This window comes from Neovison vison, chromosome 3 (genome assembly GCF_020171115.1).
Source record: "Neovison vison isolate M4711 chromosome 3, ASM_NN_V1, whole genome shotgun sequence".
NCBI classification, from domain to species: domain Eukaryota; kingdom Metazoa; phylum Chordata; class Mammalia; order Carnivora; family Mustelidae; genus Neogale; species Neogale vison.
The window spans coordinates 32,129,794-32,157,236 of record NC_058093.1 but is presented as its reverse complement, the minus strand read 5'-3'; the positions used below and the strand labels follow the sequence as shown (position 1 = coordinate 32,157,236).

Genomic DNA, 27,443 nt, shown 5'->3' with positions numbered 1-27,443 from the left:
TAAATAAAGTACAAAGTTTTCCCCAACTCATATTTTTGAGAGTCTGAACACATTGGCTACTTTTTTGACCCAAGAAGAGAAAAAATGATGAAAACCTTATATAATTATTTATTTTTTGGGGGGGGGTGTCTTATCCTTTCCCCCTAGTTATCGTGATATCATGAGGATCTTTCCATTGAAATTTTGCTTTGAAAATTTATTGGATATTATATTACTTCAGAAATGGGTCTGAAGGTCATTTCCAAAAAGCACGAGTACAGCTTTGTGGAAGGACTCTGCAAGGAGACAGATGAGTAGGGAGATATCCAGGGGCAGGTGAAAATGAACCAGGTTGCAGTTTATCAATTAAAGTTAAAAACTTGCTTTGTGGGAGGGTTTTGACATCGTGTGATATATAGGCAATTATCAGCATTTAACTGTAGGTAATAGTAGTTATCGACCAACATCTGCCTCTTGCCCTACTTGTTAACCATGTTAGCTGTAGTGTGGAAGGCCAGGTTGTGTGTGGGGAGGGTGGGATTACATTGAATTATAGGTCCTAGAATTACATTTAACAGGTGATAGCAAGCTTTGTAAAACTTGCTCTTTCTGCCCTACTGGCTAAGACATTGGCAGAACACTCATACTCTCCTTTAGAGCATCAAGGCCAGTTTGTTTCTGTGGCCATTGCTGCTCTTTTAAAAACAAAGAGAAGTTTCTGGTAGTTGTAACAACTGAGTCATAATGCCTTCCACACAGTTTAGATGAACTTCTTCGGTGTTACACACTCAAGCAGCTCATTTAGTAGACTATTACTGATTGTTAGGAATTAGTGAAACAATATTGAGTTATCAAAGACCCCTGGGTACTAAAGGGAATGCCTTTCAAGTAAAGACAGGGTGGCTCAGTTGGTTAAGCAGCTGCCTTTGGCTCAGGTCATGATCCCAGCATCCTGGGATCGAGTCCCACATCGGGCTCCTTGCTCAGCAGGGAGCCTGCTTCTCCCTCTGCCTCTGCCTGCCATTCTGTCTGCCTGTGCTCGCTCTCTACCCCCTCCCCTCTCTCTGATAAAGAAATAAAATCTTAAAAAAAAAAAAAAAAAAAAAGACAGGATCATAGCAGTATTCCAGGATCACTGTGCTTGGTCAGTTTAGATGGTTAAAACGGAGGTTATTTCAAGGGCACCCTTTTCCTTTTAAAAATAGCAGATATGTCTTTTATGAGTTTCAAATTATAAAGAAGGCAAGGACCTCTTTCTGATTTGTAGCTTCAGTGCGTGTATGTATGTATGTATCTATCTATCTATCTTTAATGTTACTTTTGGCAGACACAGCTGGTTTTAGGAGATGCAGAAGGCTGACAAAGACAGGATGATAAAAAGACTGCTTAAATGCCCAGCGACAGGAAGAAGAGTCCTCACTCCTTGGGAGTCTCTGGTTTTTTCAGAACTAAATAGCCCTCTGGATTTATTTAGCCTAAATTTAAACATCAGTTGAATTCCTTCCACTGGCAGACTCTTGAACCTCCTGTTGAAAGTTTGTTTTTTAGTAAAGATTTGTTTCCCAACGATTTCTCTTCAACTTTTCTTATAGGCATAATCGATATTGTATTGTAAATGTGAGACCTTTCTACTGCAATTGCTCGTGGGTTTACTCAGTGTCTTCAGTATTTGGATCATTTTGAAAAAATGAAAAGAAAACCCCCAACACCTTACATCCCCAGTCTCTTGGATATTTGAAGCTATCTATAGAAAGTTATGATGTTTCTTCCAATCTATTACTTGAGCAAAGACATGTCTGATATAAAAAAAAAAAAGTTATGGAGTTTTGGAGGAGTGAGATTGATCTTGGATCAACAGTAGGTTGAGATCAATGAGGGTGATCAGGCATAGCCATCCACTGGGTAGATCAAACCTGGTTTACTTATCTAAGGGTTAAAGGAGGAAGTTGGCCCAAAGAGATCGGAGGCATGTTATTTAAACGATGGAAGTGTGAGCTCTGGGTTCTTCCTAAAGGATCTCACCAGTAGAATCGAGGCTAGTAAGTCTGAATGAGTGAAATCACAATGAAACTCTGGGAAATTCAATGCTCTTCCCAGCCGAAAGCATGAGATGCCCTGGATATAGGTTGGTTGAGATCAGTGTCGAAGACTGCTACATCTTTGCTGGGGGTGATTTATTAATCTCAAGGTTTTTAATGTAAAATATGACCATGGTGTGTGATACAACACAGCACACTCCAGGCACGAAGTGGCCCCCATTTACTACCCTCCACCTCCTCATCCCAAAACAGCTTGTTCCAGACACTTGGGCGCAACCTGGTTACAGACGCTCAGATTCACAGTGAGCAAACACAGTTGCTGCAGACCTAAAATGGAGTGCTGGCTTGTTCATGGGTCTATTATCCCAGGTGGCAATTTATTAAGTTAAGTAAAACTCTAACTCAATTATGTATCAACATGGAAAAATATTGACTTACCTTCTTTTCCTGTTGGAAACTTAAAGAGTATTAAATGTTAGTATTTTGAGGAAGTTCAAACAGCTTTATTTACCAGTATCATATGATGTGCCTAGAGAAGACCAGACTCCTTTTCAGACAAGTGCTTGGGTGACTAGCAAAGGTTAAGCAGATGCTTTGGCGAGGTATTTGCTAAACTGGGCTTTTTTGCTCCCAAAGGGAGAAATTCCTGCCTCTACACTTTCAAGAGTTTCCACGATTTCAGAAAAATTCAGTTAAGTTGTAAAATTGTTAATTTTGTTCTACAAGGAAATCATGTCTTACCTTTCCTTAGACAAGTTGGTCTCCTTCATTATCACCTCCATCTGGAGTGACCTTTTGTTGAAATCATATCCATACTCTAAAACGAGTTCAAACTCTCTCTCCACTAAAAACTTTCCCTGATTCTCTGCATTTCCAAATATGGAGCTTCTTCCTCTCGTGAGCTCTTATTTCGGTTTCCTTGAGGACTCTGTGAATTCCAGAGGATAAGCCTGAAGGTTACTGGGGTGCAAGGTTCATCCTTTTATCCTTCTGACTGCAAGCACGATGTTTTATCTTTATGAAGTTTTCAACAAACTTCCCATATAGGAATTAGGATACCTTTAGTTGGTAGAAATACTCTATAAGTTTGGGAGAAACATCATTAAAGCATTCTCTCAAATCCTCTGAAGTTCCACATTTAAGCCGCAGATGTAAAAACTGGGCAGGTGATGGGGTCCGTTAAAAGCCTAATATCACAATTCCTTAACGTTTTAGATGTCCAGTTACAATTCTTACTCCCATTATCACCATTTCTCCCCAGCTATCTACCAAAATACACCGGCTTTGAATTCTCCAAAAGCATTTTATTATATTATACCAATTTTTTCTGAATGTACCTCCGTACTTGGCACGGAGTATTATAGGTGCTTAAAGCTGTTGTTGAAAGAAATAATAAACTAATTATTTAAGGGATCTTCTTAGATAAAATGCTTTCATTTCTTGACATACCTCTTTGGCATTTATTTCCATTAAGATCAGAGTAATGTCTCAACTTTGAAAAGGGATGGTACAATGGCTCCATTTCTCCTCCTGGTCAGTTTATAGGATGATATAGGAACTATGTCTGTAATGACCATAGAAGTGCAAAGACGACTGATAAAAATATTAAATACAAAGTTAGTGTGATAGGCAAGACCCAGTTAGGACATAGGTCCCGTACGGATCAAGGAAGCTCATACGCGCTCCCTACAGTGCTGTGATAAGACGAAGGCGTGTAGGTGTTGGTGATGGCGACCATGAGGAAGAGTTCCAGTGGCTTCCACTCCTGCTCAGCCTTTCCTGCCCATGGTCATCCCAGGGCTTGTGGGGGCTCTGCAGGACCATGGAAGTTCCAGGAAGCCCCTTTCCTGACCCCTGACATTGAACTCTCCTTTCTCTCCACAATACAACACAGAAGATGGAGGGCTCTTGCATCTCTTTGCCCTGTCAGTCAGGGGCCTTTAATCTGTTTTAGCATGAAAAATTCATTAAGAATGTACTATTATTTCATCAGTGAAATCCTCAAATTTTAAATTAAATCCATAGGTTTGGTTTAGCAACCGCCGTGCGAGATGGAGGAAGCAAGCTGGGGCCAATCAGCTGATGGCTTTCAACCACCTCATTCCGGGGGGGTTCCCTCCCACTGCCATGCCGACCCTGCCGACATACCAGCTGTCAGAGACGTCTTACCAGCCCACAGCTATTCCACAAGGTACGGAGGGAGTCGAGGGGATAAAATAGAACTTCCCATTGCTTTCTCTGCTCCTGGGAGATCTTCCTCGATGCTGACATTGCTGTTGTTTGGGTGTTAATGACCTGATATCCGGCTGTCTTGGAGGTTTACCTGCCCCATTTCAGAAAGCTACATTGTTCAGTGACATAGTTGGATTGCCCTAGATGAGCTATGTTATAACACTGTCTCAGTATTTTATTATTATTTTTTAAAGATTTTATTTATTTATTTGACAGAGAGAGAGAAAGAGATCACAAGAGGGCAGAGAGGCAGGCAGAGAGCGAGGGGGAAGCAGGCTCCCTGCTGGGGCAGAGAGCCTGATGCGGGGCTCGATCCCAGGACTCTGAGATCATGACCTGAGCTGAAGGGAGAGGCTTAACCCACTGAGCCACCCAGGTGCCCCTTATATTATTTTAAAAAATATTTTACTTATTTATTTGAGAGAGAGCAAGAATGAGTGGGGGAGGGGCAACGGGAGAGGGAGAAGCAGGCCCCCCACTGAGCCGGGAGCCCAACATGGGGCTCCTTCCCAGGACCCCAGGATCACAACCTGAGCTGAAGGCAGATGCTTACACCCACTGAGCCACCCAGGAACCCTTGCTTCCGTATTTTAAAACAAAACAAAACAATAAAACCAAACCAAACAACTCTCCTAAATAAATATGCCATTTGCTTATTTTTGGTTAAAATTTTGCTTCTACCTTTGCACTCCCGTCAGCAGTTCACTGAAGTTCTGAGAGAGTTACTAACCACAGCAGCCTTAGAGCAAAGGTAAGCTTTGATCAGGTCACTGTTGGACGGCGCAGAGAGGTGAATGGGATCAGTGAGAAGACTGAATTCCCTGGGATTATGAAAGATAGCATTCCAGGCATTTCACACGAATATTTAGGTGCTTGGAAAGCGCGTTTGGTATGAAACGCGAGACTTGCGATTCTGACGCTGGTTTGTTCTTAGGCGGATTCATAATATTCGCTACCAAAAATAGGTTCGTTCTCATTGTTCATGTGATTTCTGCATTCGTGTTCTGGGTGAGTCTGCCCTGAAAGTATATAAAGAAGTTACGTGCTTGCACTTTGGTGCAGTGACGGGTCTCTGTTTGGAACGAGTGGTTCTCTGTGCATGGTAAGAAATGCAGTTTCAAGTTCATCTTTGGTCTGAGCGACCGATACTCCCGGCGGCTCGGGGGTGCGAACTTTGGCCCCGCACTTTTCCTGCCAGCCCGCGAGGAGTGTTAGAGCTGACAATCTTCTTCATTGCAGCCGTGTCGGATCCCAGCAGCACCGTTCACAGACCTCAGCCGCTTCCTCCGAGCACCGTACACCAAAGCACTATTCCTTCCAACCCAGACAGCAGCTCTGCCTACTGCCTCCCCAGCACCCGGCATGGATTTTCCAGCTATACAGACAGCTTTGTGCCTCCGTCTGGGCCCTCCAACCCCATGAACCCCGCCATTGGCAATGGCCTTTCACCTCAGGTCAGTCCTGTGTTTCCAGACAGACGATTTGCTGTATCCCAGAACCAAACAGTCAATTCCCCTAGGCGGTCATATAATGAATTGCCAAATTTAAACCATAATGTATTCTTTATACAAGCCACATGATTTCAGTTTTCTGGTTTCCTTTCTCTCCACCCTTCCTACGGGCTGTATCAAAAGTTGTAGCTTGGGCTTACAATCCAAGTGATTTTTAATGTAATCAGGGAGAGTCTGTGTTTATATCTCGTTGTCAAGGCACTGATCCAGTCCACCCCCTAGTTCTGAGCTTTGGGTCAGAAGCCTAGACACATTTTTAGTTTGTTTGTTTGTTTTTTTAAAAAAGGTAACTGATCAGCTGATCTGGTTGTGAACAAAAGCACCTAGTAGGAAAACACCAACGCTCTATTAAAACAATTGGAGAGGAAGCAAGCAGGTTGTGTGGAGGGAGACAAGCTGATGATCCAGAACTCTGGGATAAATGAGTTATAAATGCACAAATTAGGAGAATTACTGCTACTTTGGGAATATATGGATACTTGGATGTTGTAATTGTTTTTCTAATTTGCATTGGACTATGAGCCTTTCTTGAGAGATCATATTAATAAATTGCCTTGATAATTGCATGTCAGAGGGTTGGATAAATTTCCTCCATGTGGCATCTGTCTGAGGTTGACATTATTAGCAGTTGTTTAAATACAGATCGCTTGATTTTATTAGAGAGCTCTTGGCCCAGGTGGCGAGGATAGTTGCCCACTAAATTTGGAGAAATGTCACAACGGGGTTGCAATCTATAATTGCGATCGAGAATCTCTTCAGGGCCGAGAGTGAGAGTTTCAACAGCTTTATCTTTTCTTAACTCCCTTTTTCCTCTTGGTGGTTAGAAAAACAGAGAGAAGCTCAGAATGACAGAAATGAAAAGTGAAAAGACAATTATACTCAATTACACACTAATCACTGACTATCACCGCTGCCTAAGCACCAAGAGGGCATTCTAATAGGCAGAAAATGAGATTTTAATGGCACAAAGGGTGGCCAAAATAACGACTCCTATATCTTCGCCTTCTTCGTTTTCTTCAACTTGTGGTTTGCGTCTTGGGAGTGCAGGTCCTGGGCTCTGCACAACGGTGATAACTCTGAGCAGCTGAAAAGTTCAAAGCCATCGGAGTTGAAAAGAATGAATAGCAAAGGCAATGAAATAAACATTTCTGCCTCGAGGCAAAAGTTCATAAATCCTTTTTTGTAACAGTCAATGTAATTAAGTTTCATAGATTCCTATAGCACATCCTGGGATAAGAAATAAGAGGTGGCTTTAAACCTTGGCTGAAAAATAACAACATGAAAAACAATAAACGTGCCTTCCTACAGGACTTTAATAAACTTAATTTCCAAGTGCTGGCATGTGTGAATGGGATTTTGCATGAATATCATGGACTTATGTTAGTAGATTCCTCTTTAAAATGCCAGATTTATAGCATTTCTATAGATTTATAGAAGCCTCCTCCACAACCGAGAAGGCACATCAGAAGCCGTTATCTATGCTGTTCTTAACATCAAATGTTTGGGGCCGTAGCAGAACTTTTTTGAACTCGACTGGGTTGTGAAAGTTTTCATAAAAAGTAAACTAACCCTAACCGCTTCTGCAAGGTGAGACCCAGGACACCCTTGGTTCTCTTTCGTGTTGATCAGAAAAGAAATAATGACACGGATCTGTATTCTCGAAGTGAAAGTCCTAGCTTCTTGTAAGTCTATGAGCTTGTATGTTATAATAACCGTATTCTATTTCATTCTATTCTATTCTATGACTATTATGTAACTGAAGTCATTGGCACTTAATCTTGGAACTCTTCTTTGATTTTATGATCCCAGAGTTGGCAGTAGGGTGGGAATCACTCCAATATCAAGCAGTGGAAAATTCCACAGGCAACCCTTCCTGTATTTCTTTATTATGCTCTTATATATTAATTCCCTACTTATTACTCTGTACATATCCTGGATATTTTGCATTTCAATCCTGTATTTCCTCCTGAAACCACCAGTAGGAATCCATGATGTCTTTGTCCTTGCCGCATGCTCAGCGAGTTAGAAAAGGGACAGGCAGTATAATGAAGTTCCTCCTTGTTTCTTCTGAGGATTGCCTCTATTTAAGCAAGGGGGGACCAATCCTACTTTTGGTTGTCTGGCTTTATTTGGAATACCCTAAAGATAATTCAAAGATAGGCCACTCCGAACAGCCTGGTTTACGTCTTAACTAAAGAAGAGAGAAAAGGAAGGTCCTTCGGTCTTCCTGCTGATAAGATAGAAGGGCTTACGAATAGATTGGATCCAATAGATTGGATCGTAAGTTCCATTAAAAATGGAACTAGTCTTACCATTTCTCCTCTTCTTTTCCTCCTCCACTTCCTCTGCTTCTCTCTGGACATCTAATCTGCAGACCAGTCATCTAGAAGCTCAGAGAGCTTGAGGCCTGCTGAAGACCACCAGGGGCTAGGGAGAGAACTGGGACTGGAACCTGGGACCCTTGGCTCAGGGTCTAGGATCGCCCCCATGAGAGTATGTGGCTGGGCAGAGAGGGAAGAGGTTTCATGAAAAATAGAGGCAGGGGGCTTTCATCACATCTTAAAACCATTTACTAGAGATGAGTTTTTAAAAGTTTTTGGTTCATGTTAAATGACATTCTTTTTGCTAATATGCTCTTTACATGTTTTTTGCTTTACACACTTTTCCTATTAACTTCCCTGATAATAAAGGTCCTGCATGGTTATTATAGAAAATGGAAAAAACAATTTTAAAGTGTCTTCAGAGTAGAAAAAAGAAATTTCCCTGGGCAACCTTTGTTAATATTTTTACATACTGTGTTCCAGCTCTTTTGGGTCTTATGCCTTTTAAAAAAATAAAATGGAAATAATAGTGTATATAGCTTTCCATGTTGCTTTCTATCTTAACACTTCAGCATTGGCCTTTCCCTACCAGCTCACTTACATGGAATTGGATTTAAAGGCTTTTGAATTGTTTCAATCAATTTATTGTAGGTCTTTTCAGTGGAGGCTGTTTGACCTGTTCAAAATAATGTGTGCATCGCGTTTGACTTTCTTCCTGGTGGGGCTGGCCATTCAGATACTTGGATCCCATGAGACTTGTTTCTCTCTATGTGCGAGTCCTAGTGTTGGTTTTCTTCTGGAGCCTCGGACATATCTCCTCCCTCAAGCCAGGATTCCTCTAGAGCTTGGAATCAGAGCCACCAGCCCCAGGGCATTTCTTAAATGTCCTGCTCAGTGCTTTTCTCAGGGAGGGTCTCAACTTCATGAGGGACAGGTGTGACACAGTGACACAGGAGGTCACACCTGTCCCGCTGGTCAGATTTGAGGAGCAATAGACTGACATATATTTTGACAAAAGATTAGAATATTCACAAAAAATTTTAGAAACGTGGGTATCCTTCCTCAAGCTTCTCTTGTTCCGAGGGAATCAGTAGCTATATCTGAAGAATATGACCATTTTTCTTGTGGAAAAACTGAGACCATTGCCGCACAATGATCTAAATGGCAGGGTGAACTGCTGGCCAACTTCAGAGCCCCAAATCTCTCTCTTCCAGTTGTTACTAATTCTCATATAAACACAAACGATACATTTCACTTGCTGAGGAAATGTAATGGCTTAGCGAGCCTTCCAGAGGTCCAGCACTGATATTTGACCTGATTTTCCTGCAGGCGTCGTCCAAAGGCTTCGCCAAGTGGAGGGCTTGGCTTCACATTCTCCCAGAGACTGGATCTGTCGGGGAATCTGAGACAAGAGTCCCAGGGATAGGTGACAGAGGGGATAGGCTATGACCTCAGCCTTTTCTGCTGCCTCTGAACTGCATTTCAACTGAACCACATACCCCGTGTAAGAGATGGGTCTCCTCAGACTGAATGGCAAACAGCTTCTGAGAAGACCCTACAAGTCTCTCTAGTGAGGGCTTTCTCCCGCAGTAGCAGCCTTCTTTGGGAAGGTTGTGTTGTCTTGGTGTGGGGACCGTACAGAAAGAACACAGAGAATTAGAGACCATGTATTTCCCCTCCAGACTCAGATGGCACGTTCCCAGCACCTTGCTGCACATGGAGGAGAGAGGAAGGAATGCTGACTTGGAATACAGAGCGCCAGGGAAATCCTACCATATGCTTAAGACATGAGACTAATTAACATTTGGCCCATGTTCTTCCAATTAACTCTCCTTTGTAGGAAACACTACCCTTACTGCCCCCCCACCCCGCCATGTCCAGAACACACAGAACCAAACCTCAAAAACAAGGCCAATTAATTTAACAAACTTTTATCATTTCATGCCCCAGCCCCATCCCAGGGCTATAATTGCCACAGTTTTTTGTGACAGTTTCTAATGATTTCTTGAGTGAAATACGGTATCATTGGGGTTGCATGGTTTCTAGAAAGCTTTTTTTTTTTTTTACTATTATGTTGTATACAAAAATGGGCCAACTTGGCTGCATTCAGGGTTCATCAACCATTGCAAATGATTCTTCAAATGTTTTGGGTTTGGTAAAACCTAAAACACATTTTGCCAAGCACTTTCCTCCTTAATTTTTCAAACTGTGTATTTTAGGGAAAATTTGATCCATATGGTTTTGATTCATTTACTCTTATATCATTGACATTTTTTTTTCCTACAGAGCCATTTGATATCCAAGAAGCTTTCTGAGCCTTTCCTACGTTCATTTTAAGCATTTTCCTCCTTAAAGAGAGGAAGTCTTCGTTGCAACCTCAGAGGCCGTAAATTTTGAGTACTCTCTCAATTCGGCAATACTTAAAAATACATTTGGCATAAATCTGGATTATTATGAACACATTTTATGTTTAGAGCAGATGGGCAGATTTTCGTTTCTGGTTTATGAGTGAAACCAACGACAAAATAAGAAAATGGGCTTAAGTTACCAAAAAAAAGTTTTGTTTTGAGGAACGTCTAACTGTTATTAATAAATCCCTATGGTAAGAGCTACGCTCCGAGGCCTCATTTCAAATTTTTGTCCAGGTCTTGGATAAGCTGTAATTGAATAACCAGTACACCTGTCCGGTTTCATGAATAATCTACTGAGGAAAGAAAAAAACTCTCATAAAGCCTGGTGTACCAGGCTTAAAAACACTTGAATGTTTGTTTGCTGCTCAACACCTCAGGAACAAAGTGTAGGTCTGCACATCTCATCAAGCCTGTGGACCACGCATCTGTTCCGTCTGTTTGTGGGATCACGGCTTCATGGGGATAGATGGACCCAAGAAAGAGCAGGTAGATTGTCCTACTAACGAGACAGTGGTTAATGGCGGAGGACAACCGGGATCAACTTCTGTTCTTATCCCCATTTTACAAAAGAAAACCTTTAACTCAACCACCCATCCAGTCGCTTTTAAAGAATAATATTAAAATTGAGATTATTAGTGTGTAATGTATGTAAATTGGATATTTGGTGGGAGCCACGCTTATTAGTGCACGTCTCCATTTCATGCATATATGTATTAGACCGTCGTGGTTCCATTTCAAATCAGATTTCAATTGCTCAGCACAGTTTCTTTTGACAAACATTTGTTAATCCCGACACTTATTAGGGAGAAGCATTTAAGTGTTAATATGTGTACACAAAACTCAAGACTGCTTTTGATTTTGCTTGTCATTTTTTGCACCACGGTGTTCACAATGATCTCAGATTCCATAGCTGCAAGGCACGATGATGGTTCTTTGTCCAGAGGAGGAATAAGGGCTTACTGCAGATCAGCCTGTTCAGTGGAGGCAGTATCGTCATTAAGAATGGTTGTGATGGGTACTTTTCGGTGGCGTAGAAGGAGAAATCTTTTCCACTGTGGCGTGGTAATTCCTTGACCTTTTCTTATACTGTTGATCCATGGAAAAGCGGTAAGATTCACCCTGGTCGGGGGTGTGGAGGCGGCTCCTGTTTCAGGAGAGCTATTTCTCTGGCCGTTTCGGGCACGCGTGCAGAAGCTGCTGGATGCCCGGCCATTAGTTTTGTCCGTTTCACACCCAGGTTGCAGGCTCGGCACCCTCGGCCCTCCTTTGTCATTGCGGAGAACCAGACAAGCAGGTGGCCTGCCACCACCAGCCCGTTTCCCAACAGAGGCACTTCCTCCCCTTGACACTTTCCAGAAATTCACCTGTGGAGGAAAAAAGGAATGATTTTGATTAAAGAGATTGGTTGGGTGTCAAACAAAGCTCAGACGGAGAGACAGTCCATGCAAAAGTGGCAGCCCCTCCAAAGCTCCAGCCTTCTGTTTCATTTCTGAAGCAGCCCATGAGCTCAAAGCCAGGGCTGCAGCTTCACGTGTTTACGAAGGCTCCAGGATGTTTATGATTGTAAATGAGCCCATTTTAGCTACACCAGAATAACTATGGGCCATTTGCATGTTTCCATCCTGCCCCGCTATGGTTTCGAGATGCTCTGCTCCACTCGCTGAAAACGCTGCTGCTAATCAGCAAATGTTAATCCATTTGTTGAATCCGTGGGGGCTGTAATTGACCCGGTGCCTTTGGTTTTTCTCCGAAGGTTGTGGTTGCTCCCCTTAAAGAAGAGGAGGCAAGCCCTGGTTTTTGTCAGCTCTGGCCACAGCCTCTTGAGTTTGTTACAGATTGGGAGAATTTTGCAAGAAACGACGACTTGGCCCAAATCTCCTTTTTTTAAGGAAGGGAGGGAGCAGCGTCAATGACTGAATCTTACATCATCTCACTGAAATGAGCCACAAGCAAACCTTTCTTGCTGAATTACATTTTTTGTGGGTCTGCTGTATTGATTTAAAGAGAAAGTCCATCAGCTCCTTTCCCTCGTCTCGTGTGTTGGACAAATCGAAGGCAACAGCCTCATGGTTTTGGGGTCCATTTGAATTTTTGTTGCTATTGGGGGAGAAAAAATTGAGTGTTATTGCTAGGTCTATCACTAAACTCCTAGAATAAAAAGTTTTTTCTTTGTAGTCAGTAAAGCCCAGCAAAGCCATGCTGGGTTCTAGTGTGAGGCCAGTGGTCTGAATCAACCCTTTATGTGTGGCTGGAATGCAATGTAAAGCTTTTAATTTATTACTGCATTTGCAAAATGGCAATATCTACAGAAATCTGAATACTTGCATATTTATTCAATTAGGGGCTGAATGTGTGCTTTGTACTGCAGACACAGAAGACTGGATTTACTCATTAGTTGTGTACTATTTTTTGTTTTCTTTTTTCTAAAGAAATCTGTTTCTGTGAAACAGTCTGGGTCTCATCAGAGGTGTGTATTTTTCAATGTACAGTATAATATTTAAAAATTACTCTTGACATTTAGCTAGAGTGCAGTGAACTAGACTTTCTGAGGCTGGTGATTGCACTGTTCTCACTGATCAACGAGAAAGATGGGCAATTGTGAGACAGTGCATTTTACAGACTCACAGGGTAGGAGTTCCACCTGGAAGGGAACATTTCCTACCTGGGACAGGACGGCAGCCCATCCTCAGCCCTGAAGAAATGAAGGAGGCAGGCGTTATTTAAAGAAATAACTTACCTGCTTATCTCACAAAAAACTGAGGTCTCATTTTGGGCAGCTTGCATTTAAAAAATCTAATTAAACTTTGGATTTCAAAACTGCCCACAGGGCTGAGCCTCTCTCTATGTGTGTGACTCCACAGGAAAATTTCTAGTTCAGTGGCAATTCTGCCATGACTCTTGCAGGCAGAACTTTGTCTTTTAGCCTCTCTTGATGTCCGTTGGTGTGTTTGTACCTTGTGAAAACACGTACCACATACCATGCTGTATTATATGATAATGTATCCATTCCCCTCTTTACTATGAGCTTCTAGAGTGATAGTCGGCTCCAATCATCTTGGAACACCCAAGAACCAAGCACTGCCTCATCATAAAGGCTTGTTCCCCATAGTGGGCTCCTTGAAAGGTGGTTTGGGGTAAATGGATTCTGAATCAACCACTTGATAAATGTTACAAATTATATCCTTTTTTCTTCCAAAGTCCCAGGGCACATTAGCCTACTAAAGGCTCTGACAAGTCTTGCAGTGTAGAAACATATTTGTTTCACTCCATGTTTTCTGATTTAACTATGGAGACCTTTTGTTGAGTTTTAAACTACCAAATTTTGAGGAACATTTCCTAGGAAGTGCTGAATGAGAGAAAACACAGTTGGAGACCTCATAATTTGTCCATGTTTAAAATGCTTCCCTTGATTTTTTTTTTCTCATGAATGATTCTTCTTTTTATGTAATGTCTGATGTTACCTTTCCCTTCCACACATTGTACCCCCCTCTGCAGAAAAACTTGGCCGGGAAAAGAGTAATTTTAAAGAAGAAGCTGTGAACTGCTTAATAATATTTAGACAGGCAGATAAGGGCATAAAGAAAGGAAAGAGTTCCTGTTTAGTGGCTTGATTGCAGTGTGGATGTAACTCATCAATCTAAAGAAGGAGCCTCAAGGTCAAAAGCACCAGATTTCAAAACTTACCCACCACTTGCTAGCTGTGTGTCCTCAGGAAAGTTGCTTCAACTCTCTTCATTTCTGTTTCATCTTCTTGTTAAAGGGGGAAGATAACAACAACAAAAAATTGTCCAGTAGAGCTTGGCTGAAAACACAGTACTTTGGAAATTTGAAAACACTTTTTCATGAAGCAGTAATACGAATGCAATAGGACTTTCACTACTGTTTACTGCAAAATAGCCTGTGAGCCTCTGACCAAAACCAAAAACATTACGTTTGTCCCTGCCAAACACAAATGTGGAAACTGAGTGATATCAAAAGGATGGCAGTTTCTTGGTTGAGTGGAGTGTTTTCAGTTGTTCTAGTCAGATATATTTTTTTAAAGATTGTGTTTATTTATTTGACAGACAGAAGTAGGCAGAGAGGCAGGCAGATACAGAGGGGGAAGCAGGCTTCCTGTTGAGCAGAGAGCCTGATGCGGGGCTCGATCCCAGGACCCTAGAATCATGACCTGAGCCAAAGGCAGAGGCTTTAACCCACTGATCACCCAGGTGCCCCCTATACAGACATTTTAAAGAATATTGGTATCCATTCAGAATGCAGGAATTGTAATGTGCCTGAGATACAGTAGTCCCCAGAAGTATGATATATACAACTTGGTTTTGTTTGAGAAATTCAGATTACAAATACATAAAAACTCACTACAGCAAGAATGAGCCAATGGTTCTTTATTCCATGGGGCTAGGAGTGGGGAAAGAACAGGGTTATCCTGATAGTTTCCTTTCCTTATTCTTATTTTGACTTACTGAAATACAATGTTGACATGGGTACATTTTAAAAATATCTACAGCTTCATAGTACTGAATACATCAAAGGTAAGCGAATCTGACAAATGCTAAGCTTCCCTCTTCAGTGAAGAGTAGAGGTAGCTAAGACAACAGGTACAATGGAAAGGTCTTAAAAAGTAAGGGACAATCTGACCAAACAACTTTGAGTTACCAATTGCGGACTATTCTTTTAATCACTAAATTACAAAGACACTACTTTGTCAAGACCTGTAGGAGCAGATGTGGTTTCTGCAGCTTAAAGACTCTATAAGTGGTTTCACTGTAAACCCTAGGTGTTTCCAGCATAAACATCAGTTTCCTGTGTGATAGGAGACACAGCCGCTGCCCAATTTGTGATCAAGGACATAAATAAATTTGCAGGTAGAAAAGCAACACGACATCTTTATTGGCTCAATGTTCCTGGAATTGAGTAAGGGAGAATCGAGGTACACAGGATCTTAGCTTAGTGGGGTAATAGCTTCTGGTTCTTGGAAGACTGTATTCTCAGACGTCCCATATCTGTAGAGTTACTACAAATTTCCATGCATCTTGGATGGATGCTTATTCTGCCTTACCACAAAGCCTGTGAAACAGGCCAGAACACATTTCCTGGAGGATATATTCATTCTTAGACTTTTGCAAGGCTGTCCTCTGCTTTCCCATGGTTAATAGAAATAGCCTTTGTGACATCTACTCATTAAATTAGTATCACTTGGTCTTAATCATGGATCCCTTCCTCTACCCTGAGAACATACCTTCTTTCCCATGAAGAGAAGGACAGGTAAGCTTCTCTTCTGTAACCTTAAGCCTTTGTAGATGGCATCTTATGACCTTGACTTTGGAAGCCATGGAAATATTTGCCTACCTCACACCTGGCCTGGAAGAAAGAAGAGATTTCCTTGTTGCAATGGGCGGCTGTTGTCCTCCCTTAGTAGGCTGGAGTGTCTGTCCTTGGTGTTGGTGGAATGTTGGCGGAAGGGAAAATTTCGGGGGCAAGAGAATACAGTGTTGCCCAACATCTTTTGTTTCAAAGGGGCAGAGTTTAACCCTTCTTTCTGAAAGCCAACGTGGACTTTTAATTTATTATAAGCTTGTGTGTGTGTGCGTGAATCTTAGACAGAGTTGGGCAGTTAAGGGGCCGCATTATGAGTGATCACGCGACAGTGACTCAACGCCACAGTTCCCTGAATGCAGGTTTGGGCAATCAGCGACGAAGTTTTAATCCATCTCCCTGAAGTACTGTGGGATGCCCAAGTGTAAAGCTTTTCCCTTTCTAGATTTGGAATCCCAGGTCCCAGAGGGCCAATTAATATTTAGCAAACATGTCCGGAAGTTGTCATGAAATTAAAGCAAGATATATGTTTGATTCTCCACAGTCACGTGTTCAGACACGTTTTTGAAGTGGTGATGGGTTTGAGTGCTTACCTTTCCGAGGATTGCTGGGGTGGTGGGAAGAGTTAACAGCAGGTAATGCCATTCCTCCCAGAGAGAGTTTGAGACTCTCTGTGTTAAGTGATGAATGAGGGTATCTGACCCACATCTGTTTTACATTAGAATGGAACATTGCCCTGACATCGTTAGGAGCATTTGTCAAGATTCCCTGGACAGAGCTTCTGTAAATTACATGCTGCAAATGTGTCAGGGTCAGATAAGAGGATATCATTAACTCCCTCAAGTTTACTCAGGGCTCTGTCAGTCCATCTCAATATGCTAACAGCCAACAATTTTCCTTGAGCCGTTTTGTTGTATTTTTCATTCATAGAAGAAGAAAAGTGGATGCTCTACCCCTCCAACCCAATATTGCACATGTTCTTTTCTCATAAATCATATTAATTGTAGACATGGTCACAAAGCATATTAAATGCAGGCATGCGTAAATGAATTAAAACATATGAGAATTTTATTATGACCCATGGTGGGTCTAACAGTCAAATACCAACTGTATTAACTGGCACCTTTTTCATTTGGGTGGAATAAGCTCTTTCTTAATGGGCTATATTTTACTGATAATAGATGGACAGGATCATCATGGGCTAGAAGTAAACAAGATGTATGTGTGTGTGCATGTGTGTGTACATGTCATCATTGCAAGCCATTTCTATGCTGAGTCTTTGCCTGGATTTATGTTTTAGTCAGCAGTGCCTAACGAATATTGCTGTCCATTTAACAGCTTAGCACTATTGAGAAATAGGTACTCTAAAGAATTGAGGAAATAGAAGTAATTCTGTGATTGGTCATAGGGCTGGAGATTAAATCACATCTGTCACTCAGAGTTGATCTGAAACAGGACTGACTATGCTCTTTACATGGAACTTAGAAGTCCATGTAGCATATGAACCGCACTTGTCTGGTACTCATACTCTTGAATCATGCATTAAACATAGCTACTTGCAAAATGTAAGCCAAAGAGTAAAATAAAAGAATACGGATGTGTTTAGCTGGACATTTTACAAACACTGGTTTTCTATCTGGTTAGGTAAAGAAAGGTCAGTCATGCCCTTCCCATAACTGTGGGTGTGGGTGAGAAGGTCACCATACTTACCTTAAAGAAACTTCTGCCCTCAGGCAACTTCCCCCTTACAGCTTTTAAACAGACAGGGCCAAAAATCTAATTATTTAGATTCTAATCAACTGCAGGATCATTCCTAAGGCATTTGAATCTGAAGGCAACGTTCTGGTTCTTGGTTGTTCAAATTTAGGCTTTTCCAGACTCCAAGATACAGTCACTGAAATTTAACCATCAGACACACGACTCCTGCAGCATCTGTGTTAGCAAAACAAAAAGCAAAACTAAACAAAACACAACAAAAAAAAAAACCCCAAACAAAACAAAAAACCAAAAAACTAAAACCATGTAGACATTCGAGTATTTTTGTTTGGTTTTGAAAATACGTTATCCAAATTAAGAATATATGCAGTAAGTATATACAGTTTTGGAGGTGAAGGTAGAAGCTTAAAAAAAAAAAGCCCAACAAACCCTTTATATCATACATAGCTTTATTTCACAGCCATGTTTTCTAAAACATACAGAAATGTATATCATTGAATGCTAAATCACAAGAACGTCTGATGACTTAAGAACAAAAAAGAAGGACAAGACATGAACCGGGATTCCTACAGGAAAAAAGATGCACCAAGATGTACACCACAATTTGCCAAATCGTTTGAGATTTCTGATGAGCTGATGGCAAAACCATAACACTTAGGCTAAGACAAATATTTTCCAGACTCATTGGTTTAAGCATAAATCTTCATTTGGCCCATAATTTTTGTCTTTTATATTTAATCTCCCAATAGGAAAATTAATTCAAGAGAAATATGGCATGAAGCAATTGTAAAGAATTTTTTTCCCCCCGAACCATATACTCTTCCAATCAGGATATAAACAACCTATTTGGAATTCTGAAACTTGAGATTGACCTAAAAGAGATCTTTCGAAAATGTCTGTAATAATTCGAAGGACGGAAGGATCAGCACATGTGTTGGCACACGATTCCAAGGCTTTGGATTTTTAAAAAGGTTACCCATAAAGCAATTTAGAAACAGTGTCTGGAAAGTGTTTTTGGAGGTAGTGATTTAGAAAGACGTTTAATAGTGGTCTTTTCAGATGCCTTACCTAGGAGTTGTACTCAGTGTGAAATCTTCCTCCTACATCCATTCTCAGTGGGACAGAACAGAGATCTTTATTACAGGAAAATTATTCTTGGTCATTGCATCTCCTGGACTGATTATCTGGCATTTAGTAAGAGTGTGGTCGGTGTTCTGTAGACAGAAATCATTAGCCCTGAGTTTATTTTTCTTTGAAATTGTTTGTGAAAACCAGGCAGTTATGGTTCCCTCAATGCCCCCCATCCCCCCAAAATGCCAGTCTGTCGTAGAAACAGCTTACTAATGGTTTATGAGCGGGGAAACATACCCCATTTTGCAACAAATGAAGATTTTATTTTAGGCTTTGAATGACAAATTGCTGTAGGAAAAGCATGTATAAAAGAAATTGGAATAATATTCTTAGAAAGAAAATATGACTGGAAGAAATTCCATAACCATATTGGGGGAGTTCTAAGAAGTTCGTTTACCAACCTCTTTGTGGAGCGAGAAGAAATTTCCATAGTTTCCCTTGAACCACATGAAATACAAAATCGCTTTTAAAAAAATGTACATAAAAGTGTAATGGGACCCTTCCATAGAGACTTGAGGTTTTAAATTATGTTAGGGGAAAGTAATCCGTTTTGTAGTGATATATTTGCTATTTTATTTTCCAACACAGATTTCCTTTTCATTTTTTAAATTAGAAGTTATTAAAAAGATGTATTCTCAAGTTTTCTCCATGTGAAACATTGGAATAAATCACGTTAGTTTCTAATTATTTGTTAATCTCCATTTTGGGAAATTAGGAAACTATTAGTGTAGGAAAATATTAGTGCCTCTTGTCCATCCTTATATAATCTCGAGAAAGAAATCACAGGACAATATGTGACTACCACAGTGGACATAAGAACTTGAGGGAGAATGTCTGTCTCTTGGGCTCTATCGGGGAAGTCAAAGAGAGCAAAGTTGGTTGGTCTTTGGTCTTTTTCGGTTTTCATGTTAGCTACTGCAGGTACTGGGCTGCTGAGCTAAGGGCTCTTGTCCAGGTGGAAACTGTCACTGGCTTTTTGTGTGGGGTACGGGGAATACTGAAAGGAAGACCCCAAAGGGATTCCTCCTGTTCCATTTGCTCAGCAACCATCCCTCCTCATTGGGTCATGCTCTGCGATGTCTTCAGGACAATGTGTCCTGGAACCTTAAGGGACTATCTTTCTTTTTGCTCTGGAATCTGACTCTGGCAAATCCTACTGCGTCTTCTCCATCCTCCCAGAGATATTTTTCTAGGTCTTAGATTTAAATCTTGTTCTCAAGTATTTTCTATTTCAGCAACTGCACAAAATTGTGCCATGAGTCATCAGCTGACCTTGGCTTGGAGGAAGGACTTATTTCTTCTCTTTTACGATCTTCATGGTTTTCTCCCATGGACAAAATTATTACTGCTTTCAAAGTTAATGCAAACAAGAAATATATGGCAGAGGATTAAAAAAATACATTTATCACAAAAATGTACGTGTAGCTCATGAGAGAGTGTGCATGTTTTGAATAACAGTTTGTTCTCGCTCTTCAACGATAATTGTGTATCGAATATTCCATTTCTCCCTTAAAAGAATATAACATTAAGTAGGTTTCAAGTAAGTATTTTCAGGAAGGGTGCTATTAACTTAAATATAATTCCATTTTATCCAGTTCCATTGGCCTTTTTTTCTTTTTGGAATTAATAGAATTACCAAATTGCTTTTGCTAAGTGTTGGTTTTTACTTAGCACAGTTTACAATAAAATATTTGTGTCCATGTCATTATCCCCCCTCTCATTGCCACGGTCACATTTGTCATATTATTATTTTCCCCATCCATTCTTGTTCATCAGGCCAGTACACAAAGAGATAGCCCTGATTTGAAAGGGTAGGCTTGGCCTTGAACAACCTCTATTTTAGATCATTTTCTTCTAGTAGACATGCCTGCATAATTTGGCTGAAATAAAATATTTAACACATGAGTACACCAGTAACATTTTTAAAAAAATTTCCAGATATATGTACTATAAAATCATCTATACAAACTCAAAGGCAAGAAGAGAAAACAAACAAACACGGAGGTGGAAGAACATTCAGGAAATAATTTAAATGCATTCTGGTTTATGTTCAAGGTTCTTAAATAAGAAAATGAAGTAATTAACTTACTGTAAACAGTGGGGGAGGGGGGGGCTCGTGAGAGCCCCACATCCTGATGACTGCCTGCCCTCCTCGAACTCCAAGAATTTATAGGCTCTTTGTTTTGTGACTCTCACTTTTCCCAAATCCCCAGTAAAATAAAATGACACTCTGTCACACATGATTATTTTTTTTTAGAATATAAGTAGTTTTTAAGTCTTTTAAAAAAGCTATTTCACCATACCACATAACTCAAGAAAATTTAGATTCCCTGGAACATCTTTAAAAATTTGGGTATTGCTGTCCTGCTTTCTACAAACACCCTCCCCCCAACTACCCCCCTCCCTTGCCCCGGCTTCCCACGTGCTCACACATACAACTCAAACGAACAGGCAGGCGAGAAAACACAGAATAGCTGTTCAGGGGAAAGATGGGGGAGACTGGTACCTTGTTAAAACAGAGGAAGAAAGGGTCACCTATAGAAACTGGTTAAGCAGATCTGCCCCCACTCTTGTCGGTTGGGGCTAATTGAACATACATCAGTTTAAAGCTGCATTTCAAGAAGATTTGGTTTAGATAGGAGCATCTGATTTTGGAATCTAATTTAAATGTCTTTTTCGGGATGCAAGACTAGTCCTCTCTCCCACCTTGCTAGGAGCCCTCCATCCAGGATTCTGTGGCCTGAATTGCCTCGGTAGACAGCGTGAGGCCAGAGTCACGGCTGGGGGCTCACTGCTTACCCTCTCCTCTTGCTCTTATTTATAACTTGAACCCCTATATGCTTCAAACTTCCTCAAAAGCAGCAGGAAGATGCTGGCCACGTGTGTTATGCTCCCCCCTCCAATGCTGAAATGCTTCACAGAGTACCTGATTTCTTCTGCAATTGTTTCTTGACCTCTGAAAAAGCTGGATGGTTCGAAGTTGAGAAGAGTCACTCCCATTCTCCAGTGGCAGTTTTCCAGCTGCCAAATTAATTAGCCACTTAACTTCCATCTCCAGGAGCTGTAAGGGTCAGTGAGCTTGAGTTTGCGAAACACTTCCCCGCGATCTGAAAGTTGTTCTGTTAATCGCAAGGTGGTTGTGTTTTTGTTTTTGTTTTTTTGTTTTTTAAGTTCTCTCACTCTCCAGGGTTCTTTAGAAAATTGAACAGAGTTTTTAGAACATGCTTGCATTTCAGGTTTTTCTTTCTTTTTCTTATATACGAAATGTTTAGATAAGAAATGAAAAGACAGGGAATGGAGGCAGTTACTTGGAGAATTGTTCACCACTCCTTCCTTCCTCCCTTCCTCCCCTCCTCCCCTCTCCTCTTCCTTCCCTTCCCTGCCCTTCTCTGCCCTTCCCTTCCTCCCTCCCTTCCTCCCTTCCCTTCTTCCCTTCCTTCCCCCCTCCCTCCCTCCTTCCTTCCTTCAGTATGTGTCAAGTACGAAGGTAGGTGCTAGGAATATACAGGTGAGTAGGTTTTTGACCCCAAAACTCTCGTAATTCAAAGTAGGCGATCAAAGTCACGGTTGCACAGTGGGAGGGATGAGGAAAGCACTCAGGAGCATCAGGGAGGGAGTAACTATCTCTGATTACTTAAGGATGGCCAAGATAGGGAGAGGAACTTTCTTGGAGGGAACACTCTGAGAATAGACGTAGGTATCTTAAAATACACAAAAAGAATTTCATTTAAATCCACTGAACTTAAAAAATATATATATATATATAAGTGAGTGTCTGTTTAAAATCACATGCGGAACTTCCAGCTGTAATACATGATTAGCCATTGTTCTATATGAACAGATATAATTTCTCCCTCCATCCTTTTGTCCTTCCTTCCTTTTCCTTCCTTTGAAATTCTAGTCCCATTTTAATCACTAGAAGCGCGGTGAGGCTCTCTTTCCACCTCTTTTCCTTTCCCCTCCCTGCCTTTCCTTTTTCTGAAGCCGCAGTCAGATGTTATCACGGGGCATGGTGCGGGGTCTGTGTCCCTTGGCGTTGTGGTCAGCGCCTTCTGTCCCAGCAGATTTCCAAAGAAATAAAAATGAGACTTTCCCAGTTAATCCTTTCAGCTCTCGGCTGTGATCTGGTCCTCTCTGCATTCTTACTTCCTCCCAATCTGCCTGTTTATTTTAGGTAATGGGACTCCTGACCAACCACGGTGGCGTACCCCATCAGCCCCAGACCGATTACGCTCTCTCCCCTCTCACCGGGGGCCTGGAACCTACCACCACGGTGTCGGCCAGCTGCAGTCAGAGACTAGACCATATGAAGAGCTTGGACAGTCTGCCAACATCTCAGTCCTACTGTCCACCCACCTACAGCACCACGGGCTACAGTATGGACCCTGTCACAGGCTACCAGTATGGGCAGTATGGACAAAGTAAGCCTTGGTCTCTCTGGGGCTAATTACCCCTGACAGGATGAAAAATCTCCACCCTTCCTTGAGAAAGGGGCGGCGGTGGCGGCGGAGGCATCGTGATTAGGCCTGACATCCCAGTATATCCCAGTATCCGTTTTGTGGCAAAGCCCGCCGACTCTTCCAGCAAGGGCTCCCTTGTATCGTTATTTTCTTAAATGATGTCAACAACATCTTGCGGTTATTAATTGCCGCGATGTGAAGGCGGATTGCCACTAGGTGAAACACGAGGGTTGGCCGAAATGAAATAACCCCTGGCATTAGAAACACATGTTCTTAATGAGGTCAGCTCAAGGATCATATGGGGTATAATCCCAAGGACACAGACTTGTGTCAAACTTGTCTCCGGAATAAAAATATGAGTCTCGATCCTTTGATACCATGGTATTAAATATGACATTGTCAGCCTGTAGCTGATTTTGCCCCTTGCTGTGAATTGAACCAGCATGACCTAAAAAGCTACGTGTGTTTCCTTACAGGTGCCTTTCATTATCTCAAGCCAGATATCGCCTAAGTGAACTGTCCACTTGGAGCTAAAACTGGCCCTGTTTCCGGTCTCCACAGCCTACACATGAAGAATCTTTTCAGGAAAAAAAAAAAAAAATCACCTTTTTGGGGGGCAGTCTCACCAGGAGATGAAGAAGAGTGATTGATTTTTTTTTTTTTTCCTCCAGTAGTTGGTTTCAAATTCTTTTGAACATATTGGACAAAAGCAGTGGAAGAAAGGAGGGCCTGGAACAGTGAAAAGACAAATGCAACATTTGAAGGCAATGATTTAACATGGCTACACATCAAATACCCCGACTCTTCAGCGCTGATGATCAAGGAGCCAGAACATTCCAGTTGTGTGCACGTGCGTGTGTGCGTGTGTGTCTCTGTGTGTGAGATTTATCTGGATTGGTTCAGGCAAGCAGAATGTTCTAAAATATAGCCGGAGAGTACTCTAAACTATACCATGTTTGATGGTCAATGCTGACACTTAACACAATTTTGAAACTGCTCCCGTAACGAAGCAGGAATGGAGGAATCCTTGACTTTACTACACACTGGAAATTGATATAAAAATAAATGGCACCATGTTTTAGGAAGTTAGACTAGATGTAAAGGACCTCCCAAATAAATTATTTGTGATCTTGTCCTCATTTGTAACCCAGTTGTCAATAAAGGTCCCGGGGCGGACAGCCTTGTGAACAGGATATGGGATAACGGGGAGAAAAAGCTTGTTTTCTTTCTCGGTGTGGGGAGAGGTATGGGACATTTTCCCAGCTCATTTTCATTTTGAAGCCAACCTGGCCGGGGTGGGGGGAAGGAAACGCGGTGGAGAGGAAGTGACGAGCATTCCCACAGCTGCTTATCGGTGTGCAATACTGTGTACCTCACGGATGCTTTGGCAATGGCCAGGGCCGTAGAAACAGAACCAGAACTATATTTTTGCAGGTGCTTTATTTTCGCAGCCCATGATTCATTGCGGTAGAATGCATGATGTTCGCCATTTAATGGACAACCAACACCCGGCTTGCTCCCTTTGACTAGAGACCGTGTTCGAGAATCATGCTTTTACAATGACGACGTTTACATTCTTCTCTTTTCTAGGAAAGGCAGGGCAAGAGCAGAAGTGTCCACGTGGCTCTCATGTACTTTTAAATTATACAAGGATATCCAATATGGAAAGATTATAGGAACCGAGGTTTACATACGTTTGTGTGGTGACATTTTAGAATGTCAATAAATTTGTTTCCTTTTCGAGCTGTTAAGAGGGATGAGAAGGTGGAAGGCAGTGTTATTTATTTCTTTCTCTTCTTGGAACCATGAACGAGGTAGGCACAAGTACATTCCCTTTAGAGTTAAGAACGATGACGTAGTGGGGTAGTGAGACTAGAGGTAGTTCCAGTTTAGTTCATGCGTTGGTCATAGAGGGTGATGGGTCAAGAGAAGTGCTCTCTCTGTGTTGCGGTCTCAGCCAACAACAATGTGTTGTAAAAATGTCTTTCATGTAAAAAGTGCAGTAAATATTTACTATTTATAATGAATAAACAGTTATGAAAACTTGCCCAACACTTCTTTTTGGGGGGAACCGGTGCACCTAGCATTAATAAAAACTTACGAATGGGAAACCTACAAACGCATGCTTCGTTGCCAACGGGGCCTTTTGAATTAGACTGTAACCTCCACAGATAGGGTCACACACCCCAAAACTGTGTTCTCTTCAAGAAGCTTGGTTGAACACAATTTTAAATATAGAAGCTTTTATTTTTGTAGATGTGGTATTAACAAGACCTCTAAGTCCACCTTTCTCTCTCCGTGGTTCTCTGAGCTATCAAATCCCTTCACTGTTGTCTTGGGAGTATGTCTTCCCCCAGAGGACCTTCTCTGTCTTCATCTTCAGTGGTCGTCTCTACTGAAATTTTTATTGAAAGCTTTCGTATTCTGTCATTTGCTTTATCTTAGAGGCTTTCTTCACTCCTCATGGAAAACATGACTGACTACATCATTCATTCTTTCTTCTTCCTCTTTCCCCCCATCCTTCTCCACTTCCCTCCCTCCCTCCCTCCCTCCCTCTGTCCCTTCAATACTTTTTTAAACACTTATTTTTTGAGAGTCTGATTGTACCAGGTATGTTCCTTGGCACTGGTGTTAGGACAATGCTTATGGCCTAGTGGGTATTGCAGGGGGGTAAATGTACAGTTGCAATAAAGCACGAGGACTGTCTTTATCGAGGAAATAATCATAGTGCCCTTCCTTGCATTAACCCATTTACTCCTCCCAACATCTTCTATGAGGCACGGTTGTTGTCATTGACATTCCCCTTTCACGGATGAAGAAACCAAGGCATAACGTGATTACATGAGCTCTGCCAGTGGTGAGCTGGGGTTTCATTCCTGGCAGACCGTCCAGAGTCTACATGCTTCAACTCACTCTTCTGCCTCCCCAAGGCAGGAGAACCTTATAGTCAAAGACCCAGAAAGATATGAAGGAGTGCTGTCAATTGAGTAAGCAGCTAGCCACACATGGCTATTTAAATTTATAATAACTCTGGGCACCTGGGTGGCTCAGTGGGTTAAGCCTCTGCCTTCAGCTCAGGTCATGATCTCAGGGTGCTGGGATCGAGGCCCACATCGGGCTCTCTGCTCCACGGGGAACTTGCTTCTCCCTCTCTCTCTGCCTGCCTCTCTGCCTACTTATGATCTCTCTCTGTCAAATAAATAAATAAATAAATAAAATCTTAAAAAATGTAATAACTAGAAATAAAACTAAAAAGTCGGTCCCACAGGTGCACTAATGGCATCTCAAGGGGGCAATAAGCACATGAGGGCAGAAACTGTGGTATCAGGCATGTAGATCTGGAACATTTCCATCGTTGCAGAAAGTTCTGCTCATCAGTGCTGATCTAAAGCATGTCTTCTTAAAACCCTAAGGACATGAAGTGCGGTATGCAAAATGTCCAAGTTCTTTAAATGTGTTAGATGTTCTTGCTCTTTTCCCAACAATTAGCTATTCCAAAAATATTTTAGGAAGAGGAAAGGAAGGTAATTCTTACCAAACACTTTTGTTATCTTGTTTAGTCCTCACGAAATCCTGTGAGGTGGGGATTATTAGCCCCAAATAACACATAAATGGACTGAGGTCCAGAGTTGTTCATTAGTTGGGCCGAGGCCATACACAGTCAGAAACAATAGAAGCAGGCTTTGAGTTCCACTCAACCTGATGGCAGAACCTGCCTTCCTTTACCTTTCCAAATCCTGCTGGTGACTCTTCATTATATCAAGCTACCCTCATGCCAGACTCAAGTTGAAAGCAGGTATTACAAAAGAGAATTCACTCCCAGTATGAGAGCAATGCTTCCAGGAGCTGGGATTACACAACAGAACTGTCTTTCATGTCACTTTCCCTCCCTTCCCAGTCTCAGAATTTGGCACGTGTGTGTGTGTGGCTCATCTCTCTCTTTCTCTCTTTTCTAAAGATTTTATTTGAGAGAGAGCTCACACGTGAGATGAGGAGGGTAGCAGCAGAGGGAAAAGCAGCTTCTGAGCAGGCAGCCCAACAAAAGGCTCCATCCCAGGATCCTGGGATCATGGAAGACAGATACTTAACCGACTAAGCCACCCAGCGCCCTGCTCACATCTCTTGTTGATATATTTCTTTCTGTCCTTATTTCTGCATGTCTCTGAGATCTCTTGCTCAGTTCGTATTTCTCATGTTGAAAATCTCTGTAGATCAATTTTTTCCCGATTTTTTTTTTTTGGTTTGTATCTAATCACTCTCCTTTGTCCATATAGTTATAAAATTTAATTTGAAAACTTAAAAGTAAAAACTGAAAATTAGAACTTAA

General features: G+C 41.6%; 1 protein-coding gene across 3 annotated transcripts in view; it reads left to right on the top strand.

Annotated features, from left to right (window-relative positions):
• PAX3 (paired box 3) overlaps nucleotides 1-25,137 on the top strand; it is a 97,816-nt gene extending 72,679 nt beyond the window's left edge. For 2 of the 3 annotated variants that reach the window (XM_044241688.1, XM_044241689.1), the window contains exons 6-9: nucleotides 4,044-4,209; nucleotides 5,490-5,704; nucleotides 22,831-23,077; nucleotides 23,593-23,845. In XM_044241688.1, coding sequence (XP_044097623.1) covers nucleotides 4,044-4,209; nucleotides 5,490-5,704; nucleotides 22,831-23,077; nucleotides 23,593-23,627 — 663 coding nt within the window. In that variant the 3' untranslated portion in view covers nucleotides 23,628-23,845. Of the gene's footprint in view, nucleotides 1-4,043; nucleotides 4,210-5,489; nucleotides 5,705-22,830; nucleotides 23,078-23,592 lie in introns of all 3 variants that reach the window. The other variant, XM_044241687.1, reaches the window with a different exon arrangement.
• The last annotated feature ends 2,306 nt before the right edge of the window (nucleotides 25,138-27,443 follow it).